At 40.1% G+C, this 19964-nt stretch overlaps 1 protein-coding gene across 2 annotated transcripts in view; it reads right to left on the bottom strand.

Annotated features, from left to right (window-relative positions):
- Positions 1-19964, bottom strand: part of MXI1 (MAX interactor 1, dimerization protein) — a 74274-nt gene that overhangs the window by 25407 nt on the left and 28903 nt on the right. For both annotated transcript variants that reach the window (XM_054729162.1, XM_008144294.3), the window contains exon 3: positions 10391-10420. In XM_054729162.1, the coding sequence (XP_054585137.1) occupies positions 10391-10420 (30 nt within the window). The remainder of the gene's footprint in view (positions 1-10390; positions 10421-19964) is intronic.

Raw genomic sequence — 19964 nt, 5'->3', positions numbered from 1 at the left:
CCTACCCATATAAAAATACAATTAAAATATTCATTTACTTGCATACAAAAATACATGCACCAATTACATGTCTCTCTGACAAATGATATTACCCTGCATACTGTTTAATAATGTAATTTCTATATTTATCTGGTTCCATAGCTTCATAATAGTCAAATTCTATTAAATAAGTGTCCTATACTTCCCAATGCTTAGCTACTTTTTTAGTGTTTTATAGTTACCCTTGAAAACTGAGTACTATAACTGGACTCATACTATATATTTTAAAAAGTACAGAGAATAAATTTCTCTTCCTTAATATTTTTACATAAATTAAAAATAAGGGTGTCAGTTTCCCATCGTTAGACTAAAAAAGAAAAGCAGCCATCATTTTTATATGTCAAATCAGAAAACCAGACCAGTAGCTATTTCCTGGTTTCTGGGCAATGCTGTTTCTCCTTCCCTACAGAATTATACTTGTTAAACTTTGTTGTTCAAGATCTAATAAATACAATCAAGTTATATTTTATTATACCTTAAACGGAACGGATACAATTACCACATTCGTTCAATAGATGGTCTTAATTTTGTTGGGTTTTACTGTTAATTAATGGCTTTTTAAAAACCTCTAACTATATACCCTTTTTATATGCTACAGAGGCTCAATCTTTCCTCATTGCCAAGTAAATTACATTAGGTAGTAGCACCATATACTATATTGTAAACTTATCTGTGGTCAATTACATGTCTTGTAAAACGTTGAATCATTTGTGCAGTGCCATCAGATGATAATGACATCAGCACCTTTTCAGGGCCAAAATGCAAGGTTAGTGGACTTTTAGGACCTTCTCCCCAATCAGTGGTAGCTGGTATGACGAATGGATGGGCACAAAGTTGCTGAGCAACACTAGTTAGCCATTTTAGTAAGGATGAAGTGATATCCTGCATTTTCCTAATGACTACTGATGTTGAGCATCTCTTCATGGGCTTACTGGCCTTTTGTATATTTTCTTTGGAGAAGTATCTATTCAAATCATTTGCCTGGTTTTTTTTAATTGATTTCAGAGAGAGTGAGAGGGGGAGGGTGGGAGAGGGACAGGGACAGGGAGATGAGCCAGGGCCCTTTGCCTGTTTTTGTATTGGGTTGTCTTTTTTATCATTTAGTTTAAGAGTTCTTTATATATTCTGAATGCAAGTCTCTTTTCAGATATATATTCTGCAAGTATTTTCTTCTATAATTTGTTTTTACTTTCCTAATAGTGTTCTTTAAAATACAAATGTTTTCAATTTTGATAAAGTCCAATGTATCTATTTTTTTGTTGTTGTTGCTTGTGCTGTTAGTATCATATGTAAGAAATGATAGCCTGGTCCAAAGTCATAAAGATCTACTCTCATGTTTTTTTCTAAGAATTTTACAGTTTTAACTCTGTAATTCAGATCTGTGATTCATTTTTGAGTTAATTTTTGCATATGGTGTGAGGTAGGAATCCAACTTCACTATTTTATATGTAGATATCTAGTTGTGACAGTACAATTTGCTGAAAATACATTAACTTAACACCTTGTTGAAAATTAATTGACCCTAAGTATGAAGGATTAGCTTTGGACTCTATTTCATTCTATATAATAAAAGGCATTAATATGCAAATTGTCCCCTCAACCGGGAGTTTGACCAGGGGGCGGGGCCAACTGGATAACTGCCCAAGGCCCCTCCCCCTGGCAGGCCCTACCCCCCCCCCCCCCCCTTGTTCCCCACCCCAATGAGGGTGGGGCCAGCCCGCCAAGGCCTGTGGCCCCTCGTGCACCAGGTCTCTAGTTGATTTATAAGTCTATTCTTAGGCCGATATCACATTGTCTTGATTACATAGCTTTGTATTAAGTTTTGAAATTGGGATTATGAGTCTTCCAACTTTGTTCTTTTCATGATTATTTTGGCTACTCTGGGTACCTTGTATTTCCATATAAACTTGTTAATTGCTGCTAAAAAAGAAAGCTTGGATTTTGATAGGGCATGCATTAAATCTGTACATCAACATGGCGAGTACTGCCATTTTAACAATATTAACTCTTCCAATCCATAAACACAGATGTCTTCTTTAATTTCTTAAAACAGTGCTTTGTAATTTTCTCTCTTTAAAGTTTTCTGATTGATTGCCTTTAGAGAGTGAGAGGAAGAAAGAGAGAAAAAACAACATCGACTTGTTGTTCCACTTATTTATGTATTCATTGTATATGTATATGGGTTTCAACGTTCAGGGATCAAACCCACAATTCTTGGCGAACTGGGACAGTGCTCTAACCAGATGCGTTACCCGGCCAGGGCTAGTCATTTTCAATGTACAAATCTTTCACCTCTTTGGTTCAGTTTATTCCTATGTATTTTATTCTTTTGGATGCTGTTGTAAATGGAACTGTTCTCTTATCTTCAGATTGTTCGTTGTTGGTGTATAGAAACACAGCTGGTTTTTGTGTGTCATTCATGAATACTGCAACTTTGCTAAGTTCGTGTATAAGTTCTAATAGTTTTTTGTGGATTTCTTAGGATTTTCTATACATAAGACTATGATATCTGCAAACAGAGTTTTCCTTCTTCCCTTCAAATCTAGATGCCGTTTATTTCTTCCTCTTGCCTAATTGTCGTGGCTAGACCCTCCAGTACAATGCTGAGGAGAAATCATGAGAGCAGACATCCTTGTCTTATTCCTTATCTTAGAGAAAAGCATTCAGTCTTTTACTATTAAGTATGACATTAGCTGTGGGTTTTTCATAAATGTTATTTATCAGGCTAAGGAAGTTATTATAAGGTATTTTAATACTGAGATTTATATCTCAGTAATAAACCAAGGCTAATAAGAGTTTTTGATTAAACTTTCCATAATTATCAAACCCAATTCAAAACTATGGACTTTTGATCCAGCTTCAGTTATATCAAACCTACAATAAAGGTTTAGTTTACTTAACCCCATAACTTGTTTTTAATGCAAGTTCTGCCAAACCACCCTTGCAATTTATTTTTCTTTTTTTTTTTTAAAAAAAAATATATTTTATTGATTTTTTACAGAGAGGAAGGGAGAGGGATAGAGAGTTAGAAACATCGATGAGAGAGAAACATCGATCAGCTGCCTTCTGCACATCCCCTACTGGGGATGTGCCCGCAACCAAGGTACATGCCCTTGACCGGAATCGAACCTGGGACCTATCAGTCCGCAGGCCGACGCTCTATCCACTGAGCCAAACCGGTTAGGGCTGCAATTTATTTTTCACTCCTAACAAAACAAATGTACATTTTTTCTTGAATGTGCACACTGTATATAAAAGTATATGTTCTCATTCTAAACAAATGTCATCCAAGCACCCAAAATATGCAGCTAAAAATCAGTTATGTTCCTCCTGCCAAGGAATCCTAAATAGTCAGGTGATGTACTAAGAAACCACTCCCTTACCCACGGTCACAAAGATTTACTCTTATATGTGGTTCTAAGATAAGGTAAACTAAGACACTTTGTCAAAATTTCCATGTCAAATGGGGACATGTGAATAATATAGAAAAAAGTACTGTATTCATTATCATGTCCAAACCATTAAGATCAATATAAGTATATATTTAAAATTCTAACACAAAAAAGTTGAAATTATTTGTGACATCTAGTCTCCAAGTATATATGCATCTTTACCTCATAAAAATGCTTCCCATTTCAACTCGTGGAATGAGAAAAGAATCAAGACCTCACAAGTGGAGCATAAACTCCATCAAGTGAAGTGTTCTCCTTTACAAAACCTCCCATCTTTATTTTAGTGTACTCTATACTATCTAATGAACTGAAAGAACCAATTAGCCTGTTTAAGAAAGGTTACTGACTCCTTTCTTATTAGCAGGATAAAGTCCTGCGTAGGAAAATCCTTTAAGATGTTGGTACTCATCAAGCTTTTTCATATAATGTACTGAGAGAGAGAGAAACATCGATGTGAGAGAGAAACATTGATCAGTTGCCTTCCTTCTATTCGCTCCCGGACTGGGGATCAAACCTGCAACCCCACCCAAGTATATGCCCTGACTGGGAATCAAACCAGCAACATTTTGGTGCCCAGGACAACACTCAACCAACTGAGCCTCTCTGGCCTGACCATATAATTTACATCTGAAGAATTAATTAAATATTCCATTTACCTCCTTTGAAATTATTTTATTATAATGCCTGTTACACTTTCAAGAGTATATTATTTGTCATTTTTCACTTAACGTTATTATAATTCATTAACACATATTATTGGTTACAAATATACTCAATAGTACACAGAATCATTTTGTCACTCAATAATATTTACTGAATGACTGCTATATGCTAAGCGTAAATAAAGTCCTTGCTTTCCTGAAATTTATGGTTTAGTGAAAGAAGTCAGATAACTGAAATAATTCAGAGATAAATGTTAAGGCAACAGAAAAGACAATGGGATAGAGAGTGACTGGGGTGGGGGGGCAATTACTGTTCTCTAAGGAGATGACCTGACAACCGAGAACTAAATAATGATGAAGAGTTAGAACAAGGACTTTCTAAGCAAAAGGAAGAGCAAGGGCAAAAGCCCACGATGAAAATGAACATGGTATGTTTGGGTGGGGGTGGGGGGGGGGCGGGAGGCAGTCCCAGCTGACTGTAGGAGATGAGGGATAGAATGGTAGAACTTTGTAGGCCATAGATTTTACCTAATTGCAATGGGAAGCCAGTGGGAAATTATAAACAAAAATGACAAGATATATCCTTTGAGATCACTGTTGCTGCTATGTGAAGAATGAAATATGAGGAGTTGATGGAAAACAATATTCTTTCTTTATATGGTTTCCTAGTCCTCTCTCTTCCTTTCTGTTCCCATTTCTAGCACCTGACTGCTGGTTCTTATATCCTTCCACTACCATCTCCCTGCTTCTATAGCTAGACTAATCTTTTTTTTTTTTTTTAATGCTTTACTCTGCCTATCTTGTTGCTTCTAAAGCCTCAAAAACTCACTACTGTCAACAATATAAAATCCAAATTCCTTGACATTCAATAACATTCCACAATTTAATTCTGAACCACCTTTCTCACCTCATTTTCCACAATTAATTTGACTGACTGTTCTTCACCTCCATATGGTCTACTCACTGTCTGAACACAGCTTAAGATGCCACCTTCCTGCTTCCAGGGCCTGCCCCCTCTCCTTAGATTCAAATTCTATTTCTTCTTCGTGGCCCAGCACACATTCTCCTTGACTATCCAGAGCAGTGGCTTTTTTACTGTGACCACAGTATTTTACATCATGTCACTTTACTTCAAGCAATGCACTTTGATATTTTCTATTCTATTCCTTTTTCAAAAGGACTCACTAAAATGACTACACAGACCACAACTGGGTTTCAACGGTCAGCATGAAAACCAATTTTTGTACACCTTTCTAGAATTCACTGCTAATTTAACTAGATCCTGGTATTGGAAGATGAAATCTGTAATTACCCAACTATAATGACCTTAACCTTAAGAATAGGATAGGGTCAGTATCTTATACTTCATTTGACCTGCCATGATGCCAAGCACAGGTTTTATTAATCATTACTGAAGAAAAACACTGCTATTAAACACAGCTATCATATTTATGATCAGATAGGATCATGATTAGGTCTGTTTTGTGTTTCCATCGTCTTATTTCAAAATGTAGTAATGCTGGTCAAAATGGGCTAGTTTTTAGTATTGCATAGTGGCGGAACATAGCAAGTACTCTATAAATGCTTATTTTCATCTTTGCCTCAGAAGTACGACCAATAGGTATATGGAGGATACCTACTGCCACCATTCATTGGAAATGCTTTTTTTTTTTTAAATCAAAAATACTCAGGCACTTCTGCTCTGCCTAGGAAGGCATTATTAGTCCATTATCCTCCTTTGGGCCTTCTAGCTTTGCCAACATTGCAATAAAGGTGAGCCTTTTGTTTCAATGTAATGACAGATATTAAGGTTGGATGGCCTCTCTTGCCACAGCACTAAGGCTCCTGACCATTAAAGTCCTGTTAAAGTTGTTGTTCTTTCAAAAACATCATCAGTAATTTTAATTTAATAAAATAAAAAACAATGAAGCAATCTAAAATCTGTAACGGTTTCTACTCTGCCAAAGGACCCAACACATAAGGTAAGCTAATGTAAATTCTTGATTCTTAAATCTCCAAGATTCATTCCTTTTACCCTGAGATGATTCATACAGACTCCTGGGGAATGCAGAACAGCTAGAGGTGCCCTGCTGACCTTTCACCTCCACCTTCTTGTCTGTTAAGACCTATTACGGGTCTAGGAAGACAGGGTGAGTACGCAAGTAACAAATGCTCTGAACCATCTAGACTAGGCTCAGTGTAGCTGTCAGGGTTGTAGGCAGAAATAAGCCCCCCAGGACCTATCCAAAAAAGGATCTGAATTTCTTCATCAGTCCTGGGACTATCTAAAGCTCCCTAATCAGCTGTAGGCATTTTGGGGTGATTTTGGACCAGAACAAAGTTCTCTGGGCCAGCCAGACCCAAATCTCCACCATCAGGCTTCTTTCTGAGATCTGGGAATATGAACCTCAACGTTTGTTGGCTTTTGTCTCCCCAAGGACAGATCCAGGGCTTCAGCAATCTTGGGGCTTTAAGTTCACTAACAGTTTAGAACCACCTACTCTACTCCTCACTGCACTGCCTCAAAGCAGCTTTATATGCAAGATTGTAGAACCAAGGTTAAAAAAAAAAGAAAAAAAAGAAAGAAAAAACTTCTGACATCAATATGTATGTAAAGCAGCAACATTTCAAAACTATGAATTACTTCAGAAATATATTTTCAGAATGAAGACAAAAATCAAATTGCCCTTTTCATAGTGAATTACTTTCCTCATATGAGCTCACACTCAAAAGCAAATGAAAGGCAAAGCCAAAATTCTATTTATTTTAAAGGATGCCAAAGTTAGATTAACTTTTTTAAAATGTAAAATGCAAAATAAAAAATGGTGTCTTGGGGAAAAAAAGAACCATTAAATAGAACTAGATAAAGGCTTAAAAATGTAGCAATACAGGCTTAAATTTTTAAAATATTTTTTTATATCTGGCTTCTTGCAAATTTGGCTAAAACACCTCCCTCCCTTAAATCATCCTGTATCTACCAACATTTCTGGTTTTTTGCTGGATCACAAGCTAGTAACTTTTCAGAAGTGAAGTAGAGGTTATTAAACTGGATTCTTCCTTTGGCACTCATTCTCTGACATATTCCACTAAATAAGATTTATTCATGTTGATAGATACCCCATTTAAAAACAAATTCATCTTGGAAAGGTTAATTCTATATTACCTTTCAATTAAGTCTCAAGGAAGAGAGAGAGGGATGAACGGATAAAGGAAAGACGGGAAGAAGAGAGAGGGGAAGAAATAATTTGAGAGACAAAGGCTATCTAGGACTATCAGGAGAGGACAGAAGAGGATGAGGGAGCCATGCCTTAAGTGAGGTAGGGTAGGAAACAACCAGAAAGACTCAGACCTTAGTACCTAAAATGAGGACAAAAAGCCTTCACTGGAGACACTGGAGATTGTGTACAGTCCAGGCAATAAAAGCCACACGTTACACCAGTGCTACAGAAAGACACTATATTAAACAATTTGCAGGGTATAGCAAAGTAATACTATGGGTGATAAAGTTATCGGTAAATCAGAACTGGTATGCAGAATGCATGAAACAAAGTTTACTCAAAGATTTAAAGAGCTCCATTCTGAAGATTCTCTTTACTCCATGTTAAAAAACAAACAAACAAAAAAAAGGTTTTTGCCAGGTTTCCAAAGAGGGTCTCGCCCAAGGACCACATTCAGGCGGGAGAAATTATTACAAAAGCCACGTTTATCAGTATTTAAAGCATGTGACCCAAAATATACTCTGAGCTCTAATTTAAAGTTCAATGTAAGGGTTTGTTTTTTTTTGTCGAATCCTCGGAGCTGTTATTTATTGGTCTTTTTGCTATGTCTTAATTAGCCATAATATAAGGCAGAAAAGAGATTCTTTAAAATGAAAGGTTTCCTACCAAACTGCTTTGCTACAAGCCAGCAAACATCTTTCCTAAACCACTAAACTTTGCTCCCCTTCTATCCTTCACTCAATATTGAAGCCATCAACAACTATATATGCATCAAATGCTAGGAGCTCAAGATAAAAAACTGAATAAAACAGAATCCCTGCCTTTGAGGCAATTATAGTCATGTGGCAGAAAGAGACATGAACAGCTACTACCTGATTAAGTTTTACAGTAGGAGATGAACAGAGTATAACACAAACCAAGTGGTAAAAGCCAAAGTCTGCCTGGAGGACTATGTTAAGCCTGTTCAGGAGAATCTGACATTTAAATTCATCTGCAATGAGGCAGTTAGGCTAGTCAATCTGTAAGGTCTCTTCTATTAAAAAAAAAGGTGGGGGGGGGGGCAGGACAAAAAGTTGGTCACGGAAATCTTTTTTTGTCAAAAATGACTGGTACAGCCCTAGCTGGTTTGGCTCAGTGGATAGAGCATCAGCCCTCAGACTGAAGGGTGGGGCTCTATTCCAGTCAAGGGCACATACCTCACTCAGTTGCAGGTTCTATCCCTGGCCCTCCTCGAGGCTTGTGCAAGAGGCAACCAGTCAATGTGTCTCTTTCACATCGCTGTTTCTCTCTCTGTGTCTCTACCCCTCCCTTCCACTCGCTCTAAAAATCAATGGAGCGCAGATGGCATAGCACAGTGGTTGAGGATCAACCTATGAACCAGGAGATCAGAGTTCGACTCCCGATCAGGGCACATGCCTGGGTTGCGGGCTCGATCCCCTGGTAGGTAGGGGGCGTGCAGGAGGCAGCCGATCAATGATTCTTTCTCATTATTGATGTTTCTATCTCTCTCTTCCTCTCTGAAATCAATAAAAATATATATTTTTAAAAAATTTTTTAAATCAATGGAAAAATATCCTTGGTGAGGATTAACAATAACAACAAAATGACTGGTGCAGACAATACCAGTTTGTTGGTTATTAATCTAATGTCTATCAAAAAGAGAATATTTGTAAAACCTTCACCTTCTCTCCCAAATTTGTCCTCTTCCTTTATTCATTCTCTCAGTAAATACTAATACCACCTAAAACTTAACCTTCTATAGCAAATTAATCACCAATTTCTATTGCGCATACTCTATACTATCTCTTTATTCTGTCTACTTCTTTCTCCAATGGCCCCCATCATCTCTTACCAAGGCGGCTTCCAATAGCCTCCAAAAGAGTGTTCTTGTCTCTGAGATCCCTTCTTCTAATCAACCAATTCTTCACACTGCAGCCAAAGTGATCTTTCCAAAACACAAAGTGGATTGTATGACAACCCATCTTCAAATCATCCAACTGCCCCCTATTGCTCTCAGAAAAAGCCCAAACCCTACAGCATAGCTGTCAACCTCTGGCCTGGCTTGTCTGGTGCAACAATCTTTCATACTCATATTGAAAATCTTGAAGTTCCTTCAATATACAATGCTCACTCACCATCCTCTGTAGAGTCTTCCAAGACCCCCTCTAAAAAGAATAAGGGGACCCTCCAAAGTAATATTTCAGCACCTCTGCTCCTCTATAGCCATACTCACCATACTACATAGGGTTTTAATTACCTGTCTGTCTCCCCAGGAGGATGTAAGTTCCTTAAGGACAGAAAATATCTTATGCATTCTTATATTTTCTATGTAAAGCATTATGCCTGCCTGACAGACATATAGTTCATGCTTGATAAAGATTTGCTGAATGCATGAATAAATGAACAAAACTACAAAGAAAGAGAAATTCAATGGTGTACAATTTTTCATAATATGTATTAGCTACACTACTGAAACCTAATACTTTAGCAAGACCATATTCAAGCCATGAACCTATCACAATAGATCTGTTTTCAGAGACAGAAACAAAGGCTATACCATAAACTCAAAATTGAAATGAACTTAAAAATGTATTTCCAGTTTGGATAGTATAAGCTTACTATTTAAGGTATTTTTTTGGAGAAAATACATATATAGCAGAATCATGATATGCTGTACATTTTTTTAAAAATACAGCCCTGGCCAGTGTTGATTAGGTGTCATCCTGGGCACCAAAAAGGTGCCAGTTTTATTCCTGGTCAGGGCACATGCGTGGGTTGCAGCCTCAATCCCAGGTAGGGGACGTGCAGGAGGCAGCTGATTGATGTTCTGCTCTCACATCAATGCTTCTCTCTCCCTCTCCCTTCCTCTCTCTCTAAAAATCAATAAAAATATTAAAAAATATATACTATATATATATATATATATGATTACATATGCATTAGTACATTATTTTCACAGGTAAGATGTTGAGTTTGCTTTTTAAACATAAATGAAAACTGCACCTCATCACTGACTCACCGATTCTTTTCCAGCTCATTGTGTGTAGACCTAAAAGGAAAAGAAAAAAAGAGCATTAGCCATGTTTTGTTGCTAAGGCTTTAGAAAGGAGGGATTAGTTTAGTTACTGCTGTATCGAATTCAGTGAATTTATTAATAATGCAATATATGATCAGACTTCTATAATCTCACTCATCAAGAAGAAATAGACTGTTCACTCAGATATAGTATTTTCAGTTAATAACTCTAAATATTCTAAAACTGGAGTTTCATTGTTATTTTAATAAAATTAATACTAGCACATGTTCTTTTCCTATTTCTGCTATCCCACATTTTGTTGATTTGTAGACATTATATCAGAAATTTTAATTCACATATAACCTCATTTTTGTTTAAAATGAGAGAAAAAAAGTATGTATTTCTATGTCCTCTTCCATCTCCACTTACTCCTAAACATAGGGAGAAAAGGTTTTGGCAGCATAGAAGCTGAAACAGCCTTGCCTTACTGCTAAGTGACACAGACAAATTCAAGCCTTCCTGCCTTTTGTGTAAAATATAAACAAGGAAAAGTTATAAGAGAGAAAAATAACATAAGCAGAAGATATAATAACATGAGGGAACACATTTTTAAGAGACTGGGAGGATATACCTCAAAATGCTAACAATGGTTGTTTTCTTTTCGTGACTTTTTTCCTTTTGCTTATCAGTATTTGTTATAATACCATCTATTGAAGAAGCCTAGTGTCTGCTAAAGAATATGCCAAGCAGTTAACATACATTATCTCATTTTATCCCCTAAATAGCCCTTGTTTTATAAACAAGATTACTAAGGCTTAGAAAGGTCAAGAGAGATGCTCTTGTCCCAAGAGTGTAAGTGGTAGCCATCATTTAAGCCCAGGTCTTTCTTACTCCAAACCTCAAGTTCTTAACCACCTGGTGACAAGGAATACTGAAGGGCACAGATTCTACGGCCAGACTGCCTGGGTTCAAATACTGTGTGGCCTTGTTAAAGTCCCTTAATTTCTCTGTGCTCAGTTTCCTCATCTATGAACTAGGAAAAATAATAATACTTGCCTCATATTACGGTTATGGGGAATAAACAAGATTACACTGAACAGCAGAATATAATAAACTCTGAAGTTAGCTACTATCAGAACTATGTTATACTAGTTTTCTTGAATGAACATGTATTACTTTTACAATAATTTAACATTAACAATAACAGGACTTCTTTAAAGGAGAATTTAAGCTCCTATCACCAGAACTAAAACTTTTAACCATTTAATATAGTGTATTCTGGCTAATGTTAAATGCCTTCAGAATATTACATTACTGATGACTTTAATCTGATTTATTTTTCAAATGGATGTTTAATAATCAAATTTCTAAATTTTAACAATAAGAGTGTTTTTGTCAGTCTCATAATTTTGTGGACATTTTACCCACTGCCCTAGTTCAAGGGCCAAAGGCTTCTCTGAGTTACTGTTTCCTGTCCATCTTTTGCTTTCTTGGCCGTTTCATAAGGTCCAAGTGACACAGGATGAAAAAGACTAACATTCATTTTTAAGAGATTATCTTAAAGGACTTCTCCATCAAAGAAGGTAAAAAAAAGAATCTTAGGATTCTTTGAGAGTTCAGCCAAATTAAGGGCAAAGATATGTACAATTCAGATGGAAGAAACTATAAAAACATAGAACTTTTAGTCTAACAGAGACAAGAGTTCAATACCCAATAAGTAAATCATATTACAACTAAATATCTAGTATCATATAGGTGTTTATAAAAAGTTTTAAGTTCTTTTTTGTTTGATTGAAATGTCAAAGTAAGTCAATAAGTTATAATAGGAAAAAGGCATTTTAAGGAGATTTAAAACAGAAATATTATTAAAAATCTGAATGGGTAATCAATAATAAAATTCCCCACTCCCTCTTAGTAAGTTTTGGTTTAATTACCATCATCTGAGAAGAAAACTCAGAACAAGTAAAATGAAAACAATGTAATACTAAAGTAATAAATGGTAACAGTCTATTTAGAGAGAAGTAGACTGTGTACCATAAACCTATTCTAAACAGTTTAGCAATCCCATATATGGCCATAAAAACAAAAGGCAATATACCCAAAGATAACCAATTGTTGAATTCCAATATTATATTGAGCCTATTATCAAAGGAGCAGCAAAAGAACATAATTTGACCCTCTGCTGTGAACAAAATTTCAACAGCAAGTTCTTCTCACCTCTCTCAGATTTTTATCATTTATCTTCTAAAAAATATAAAATGATAGCTAAGAATATGAACTTTTTCACCAAACCAGGAGATACATGCCATATCTAGTTATACCACTAGCAAAATTAAACACGATTTCCAAATAATAAGAAGCAAAAATGATTATATATGTACAAATCTTTATCACACTGCCATGTTTTTCAAACTAAAAAAAAAATGCATCAGTAGTGTTTACTCCTATTTTTATGGTTGTTCTTTGCCTATAATCTCAAGTCAACAAATATTGAGTATCTTAAGTGTTCAAAGCTGTCTTAGGCTGTGAGGACAAATTCTAACCTCTCTGATTAACAGTTTCCTCATCTGTAAAACTGAAATGTTAGCTACTGCAAATATTCTTATCTACACTAATAAAAGAGTAACATGCTAATTGACCTGCCTTCGCAACACCCACCAGCCAATCAGGAGTGAGTATGCAAATTAACCCAACAAACATGGCAGGTTAATTTGCATAGGCAGTCACTGAGCGGTTGGGGGCGGGGCGGGACGCAGGCATTCTGAACCACCCAAGCCGCTCTGGGCCTCTGGGCAGTGTGGGAAGGTGGAAAGGCAGCTCTGGCCAGAGCCGAAGGTGGTGCTGGCAGCCAGGAGAAGGAAGGTCCATTCTTGCATGAATCTTCGTGCATCGGGCCTCTAGTTTTTAATAAATATTATTAAGTATTATGTATACTACATGGGACAAATTGACAGGTTCCCAGTAACATCCAGAATTAGCTTGAAAATAAACCACCATAATGATGAAAGAAGAAACTGAAAGAAAAGATTGGTATTTTCATTATTTAGTCAGCTGTGAGGACAGTACAAGATTTAGGGTATGACAGAGAGGAAGATGCCTAACTATATGTACACAGAGAAAATAATGATCTAAATAATGCTGGCAACAAATGAGTAACTGAACTTATCACATACTGCCACACTCAGAAACAACCTCTTTGCTCTTCTGAGCCTGTGTGTCCAACCAAGCCCTTCCAATAATGTGCCACTGAAATATCCAATTATGATAAATTCTCTATAAGGTTGAGATGAACTGAATAATCCATCTGGTCAACCCACTCTTCTTCTCCAACTAAAATGCCCCTCTGAGAGCAAACACTAATGAACTGTCTTTCTTTCAGACATCCTTACTCTGAATGCTTAGCTTCCAAGGACAGAGAGAATGACATTTCTATCATTTTACCACTGAATTACAGGCAATCTTTTTCACAAATAACATCCCTGTAAGACAGACATGTTAATACATTCCCTATTTAACTGGGAGTCATTATCTCAACCAGATCTGTGGCTTTTCAATGACTACTACACAGCTCTAATACATAAACTTTTAATTCTTTAGGGGGCAGTTTGGTGGCAGTCAATAAGATGAAGCACAGAACGGAAACTGCACAATATTGTAAGAGTAGTGCCACTGTGGAAGGAAAATAAAAGCCCCCATTCTCAGAATTAATATTCACTTCTTGTAAAAGAAAATACCTCTATATTTGTTGAATCAATGAGCCAACTCCCAATTTACTAACGTATTTCTTTCACTTACTTTCTAATCCTAAAGTGCCTAATGGATGTTGCCCTCCACACAATGAAAAGAACATATTCTATGAAGCTAAATGAGTATCTCCTAACTGTATCCTAGAGCTTACACTCCATATATATACATATGTGTATATATGTGTATATATGTATAGTATATATGTGTGTATATATGTATATATGTATAGTATATATGTGTATACACACACACACACACACACACACACACACACACACACACCTCAAAGGGCAAGAAAACCAGAAAACTTTAGAGAAAGGGTCTGCAAAATACCTGAAGGAGGTGAAAAACAATTAGTGGAATAGTAAAACTGCTATTTATATTTATTCTTCTTAAGCTTTATCTTGTATTTATAAAACATTGGTACAATAATACAAGTATACAATTATAAATGCATTCTCATATAGTGGGGATTTAGAATATTTTTTTAATATTGCAGACTTTTAGAAAAAAATGCACCATAAGAAATTTATTGCTTTCTTTAACAATGACAAAAACACATCACCATAATAACTAAGACCACAAAAAAACAAGTGCCTAAAAGGATGCATAACAAAAACTACAATAAAATTTTGCTTAAACCTTACATATCAAAGCTGAATATATACACACCTTATGACTAAACATTTCCACTTATAGGAATACACCAAACGAATATATGCATATATGTTCACCAAAGGATATACAAAAGAATGCTCATTCTTTTCACTGGCCCCAAACTGAAACAACTCAAATATCCATCAATAGTAGAATGAATGAATAAGTTGTGAAATATTCACATAATGTAATATTGTATAGAAAGCTGAGAATGAACAACTATTATGCAATAACATGGGAGAATCTTCATAATTTCCACATAACGTTGGATGAAAGAAGGCAAATACACAAAAATACATACTGTGTAACTCCATTCATAAAAAGTTCAAAACTGGCAAAATTAACTTATGGTATCAAAAATCAGGGAGGGGGTGACAGTGACTGGGAAGCGTTAAGAGAATGGCTTCTAAGAAGAGTCTGTAATATTTTATTTCTTCACCTTTGTGAAAACTCATCAAGCTGTACTCTTAAGATTTGTACATTTTTCTATACATACATATTCAATAAACAGGGAAAAATTACATATAAACTGAATTCTGTAAAAAATCAATTCATTTTCAATTATAGCAAACACCCTAATTTAAGTCTTTGACAAATCCTTTGGCATACTGCATAAATATTCCTAAGTTATGCACTTTGTAAAGCACAATTTTTAAAATAAATTTATAAGTACGAAAATCATACAGAGTAAGTTTTCTAAGCACAATGGAATTAAATTAGAAATCAGTAACAGTAACATAACTATTGGTAGAAAAAAAATCACTACTTGGAAGATGTGTCACAAATCTAAGAATGAACTGCAGAGAAATTAGAAAATATCCTGAACTGAAAAATAATGAAAGCACAACCTATCAAATATGTTGGATGTAGCTAAAGCAGTGTTTAGAGAAATATGTTTAGCTTTAAATCCTTATGTTGCTGCTGGAGGAGCCCAACATCAATGATCTAAGATTCCATCTTCAGAAGCTAGAAAAAGAAAAAAACTGAACCGAAAGAAGTCAAGCAATGGTTCTCAACTGTGAGCTGTTTTGTCCACCAGAAGACATTTGATTATATCTAGAGACATTTTTGATCATCCCAACTAGGTAAACGCTACTGGAGTTTTCTAAGGAGAGGCCAGGGATGCTTTAAACAACCTATGATGCTCAAAACAGAATTATCTGGCCCAAAATAGTGCTGAGAACAAAAAAACTCTGAAGTAGAGGAAATAAATAATAATGCCAAGAACAGGAGTGAGCAAAACAGAAAACAGAAACAATATCAATAAACCTGAAAGCTGACTTTAAAAAAATCAGCAAAACTGATAAACTTCTTTGAAGACTGATGAAGAAAAAAAGACAAAAATTACTAATATGTACAAATAAGAGTGAAAGAGGGCCTATCACTACAGTTCCTATATACATTAAAAGGATGATACGAGAATATTATGAACAACTTTAATGCCAATAAATTCAACAATTTAAAGGAAATGAACAAATTCTTAAAAACACATGCTATTAAAACTGACTCAAGAAGAATTAAAAACCCTGAATAGATTTGCATTTATTAAAGAAATTAAATTTGTAATAAAAACAAAAAAAAAACACCTTCCCACAAAGAAAACTCTAGGCCAGAAATCATCAGTAGTAAATTTTACCAAGCATTTAAGGAATAAATAATACCAATCTTATAGAAAAACCTTTCCGAAAATAAAGAGAGAGGGAACATTTCCCAGCTCATTTTTGAGGACAGTATTATTACCCTGATTCCAAAAACCTGACAAAGAAACTACACTGGGATAACAAATAAAACAAAGCAAAAATAGACTACTATCCCTCGTGAACATAGACATAAAAATTCTTAAGAAAGTATTAGCAAATAGAACCCAACAATGTATGGAAAGTATCAGTTTAACAATAAAGAATTTGTCTTGTCGGAAACCAAGATGGCGGCATAGGTGAAACACCTAACCTGCAGCCGGGCACAACAATTTCAAAGGCACAACTAGAGGTCAGAACGGACATCGTCCAGAACCACAGGAGAGCTGGCGGACTGAAATGCCCACAGCTGGGGGGAAGGAGAAGGCCACGGGGACAATCGGGGGAGCCGTAAAAGCCTGAGGTATGGAGAAACTGGCGGAGACACGAGCACGCGCGCCTGCGGGGAGGATGGAGCCGGAGAGGAAGGGGCGGCTGACGGCCTGGCCGGCGTTCACTGGCAGGAAGGAGATAAAGGCTCCGGAGTGTGCTAAGCGCCGGCTCCGACTGCACTGAGCGCCAGTTCCGGGCGAAACCCTGGGAAGCCAGGCACAGGCTGGGGGAATGAATCTGGGCTGTGGGGCGCAGGCACAGAGGAGCGGGGGAAGGCAGAGCTCTAGAGGCGCGCACGGGAAGGGGCGCAAAGGACGGACTGTTGCCTGCGCCACTGAACTGCCCTAGCGGGAAGGAGACATAAGCTCAGGACCGTGCTGAACCCCAGTTCCGACTGCACTGAACCCCAGTTCCGGGCGAAACCCTGGGAAGCCAGGCGCACGCTGGGGGAATGAATTTGGGCTGTGGTGGCGGAGGCACAGAGAAGCGGCGGCTCCAGACGCGCGCACTGGAAGGTGCGCAGAGGACGGACTTTTGCCTGCGCCACTGGGGGGCCCTGCTGGGAAGGAGACAGGGACGCCAGACTGCGCTGAGACCCAGTTCCAACTGCACTGAAACCCAGTTCCAGGCGAGAATCTGGGAGTCCAGATTCATTAGGGGAGGGACTGGACTGTTTGGCAGTGGGCGAAACTCCAGGGCGCGTTTCTCTCAGAGGTGTTTGCAGGGAATACAGAGGGACACAGACACGGGAGCCTCATAGGGCGGGGCTGACAGGAAGCCAAGGTTGTAGGCTCCACCCTGTGGCTCCGCCCCAGCCAAGCTGAGCAGAAGCTTTTTCCTGCTGAGTGCCTCAGGTAGTGGCTGACCCACACTGCATTGGAGACCCAGAAACGAGGGCATCTAGTGGTTGGTGGGAGATGACACCAGATTTCAATCACTTGCATAAGGGAGGCATTCTAGAGGCAGACTCAGTGAGCGCCAAGGCATTGCTGCATCAAGACCCGGCCCACAAACATGTCTCCTGCACAGCAACTCTTCCTATATAGACAAAGAGGGTCCTCACGGCCAATTGGCCTGGAGGACAATTCCTCCCAGTGACACCAACAACAATCAAGACTTAACTGTACAAAGGAGGACCAAGATGGAGACATAGGGCGGCAGCCTGATCGTTGCCTACCACAACAATATTGAGACTACGACGGGAGAGCAGAGCAGACACCAGCCAGAAAGACCGGGGGGCTGGCTGAGCAGATGCTCTACAACTAGAATAAAAGAGAGGGTACGCAGGATGATGCTGATGCCGGTGACCCAAAGTCCACACTTTAAGAACTATGGCTCAGGCGACACAATGGTGGCCTGGAACGTGCTCGGCGCAGTTCCCCCGGCGGTCTCCGGCTGAGGGGACGGCTCCACTCGCTGCCTAGCACGGACAGACGAGCCCCTGGGAGACATGGGGAGGGAGACTCCGTGCTTGCTGACCTCCGAGTCCTTCAAGAATCTCAATGCCCCGAAGTGGCCAGGTGCGCACGCTCAGCGACTGGCCACCGTTGCAGACCCAAGGGCCGACGCAGTGACACCGGACCAGCCCACCGCCGGGCACCGGGCACACCAGAGCCTTGCCGAGCCCGCCGCCCAACGAGTGCTGTGGCAGCCGCCCTGGAGCTCTGAGAAAATGACCGAAGGAATTGCTGAGAGGGAATTGACCAACAGGAATTGGGATCAAGAAGACGAAACCCCGCTGAGACCCGAGTCCAGGCGAGCCTGCGAGCCTCTGGGCTCAGATGTGGTCACACGCCTCTGGGTCTAGGTGAAGCCTCACGCCCCTGGGTTTGGGTGAGGCCACGCGCCCCTGGGTCCAGGTGAAGCTGGATTCCGGGTTCGGGTGAGGCCAAGTGCCCCTGGGTCGGGGCGAATCTGAACCCTGGGGCCGGGTGAGGCCGTAGGCCCCTGGATCCGGGTAAGGCTGGGTCCCGAGTACGGGTGAGGCCGTGAGCCCCTGGATCCGGGTGAGACCACGCGACCAGGGGTCTGAGAGAGGTAACGCGCCCCTGGGTCCGGGTGACTTCATGCACCTAGGTCCAGGTGAGGCCACGTGCCCCTGGGTCTGAGAGAGGCCACGCACCCCTAGGTCCGGGCGAGACCATGTGTCCCTGGATCCGGGTGGGGCCTCGTGCACCTAGGCCCGGGTGGGGCCGCGTGCCCCTGGGTCTGGGGGAGGCCAGGCGTCCCTGGGTCCGGGTGAGACCGTGTGTCCCTGGATCCGGGTGAGGCCTCGTGCGCCTAGGCCCAGGTGAGGCCACGTGCCCCTGGGTCTGGGGGAGGCCAGGCGTCACTGGGTCCGGGTGAGACCGTGTATCCCTGGATCCGGGTGAGACCTCGTGCACCTAGGCATGGGTGAGGTCACGTGCCCCGGGGTCTGAGAGGCCAAGCGTCCCTGGGTCCGGGTGAGACCGTGTGTCCCTGGATCCGGGTGAGGCCTCGTGCACCTAGGCCCGGGTGAGCCCAAGTGGCCCTGGGACTGGGAGAGGCCAAGCGTCCCTGGATCCGGGTGAGACCATGTGTCCCTGGATCCGGGTGAGGCCTCGTGCACCTAGGCCCGGGTGAGCCCAAGTGGCCCTGGGTCGGGGAGAGGCCAAGTGTCCCTGGGTCCGGGTGAGACTATGTGTCCCAGGATCCGGGTGAGGCCTCGTGCACCTAGGCTCGGGTGAGCCCAAGTGGCCCTGGGTCGGGGAGAGGCCAAGCGTCCCTGGGTCCGGGTGAGACTATGTGTCCCAGGATCCGGGTGAGGCCTCGTGCACCTAGGCCCGGGTGAGCCCAAGTGGCCCTGGGTCTGGGAGAGGCCAAGTGTCCCTGGGTCCGGGTGAGACCATGTGTCCCTGGATCCGGGTGAAGCCTCGTGCACCTAGGCCCGGGTGAGCCCAAGTGGCCCTGGGTCTGGGAGAGGCCAAGCGTCCCTGGGTCCGGGTGAGACCATGTGTCCCAGGATCCGGGTGAGGCCTCGTGCACCTAGGCCCGGGTGAGCCCAAGTGGCCCTGGGTCTGGGAGAGGCCAAGCGTCCCTGGGTCCGGGTGAGACCATGTGTCCCTGGATCTGGGTGAGGCCTC

Source organism: Eptesicus fuscus, chromosome 17, assembly GCF_027574615.1.
Source record: "Eptesicus fuscus isolate TK198812 chromosome 17, DD_ASM_mEF_20220401, whole genome shotgun sequence".
NCBI lineage: Eukaryota > Metazoa > Chordata > Mammalia > Chiroptera > Vespertilionidae > Eptesicus > Eptesicus fuscus.
The sequence above is the reverse complement of the archived record's forward strand: the minus strand, read 5'-3'. Positions and strand labels throughout refer to the sequence as shown.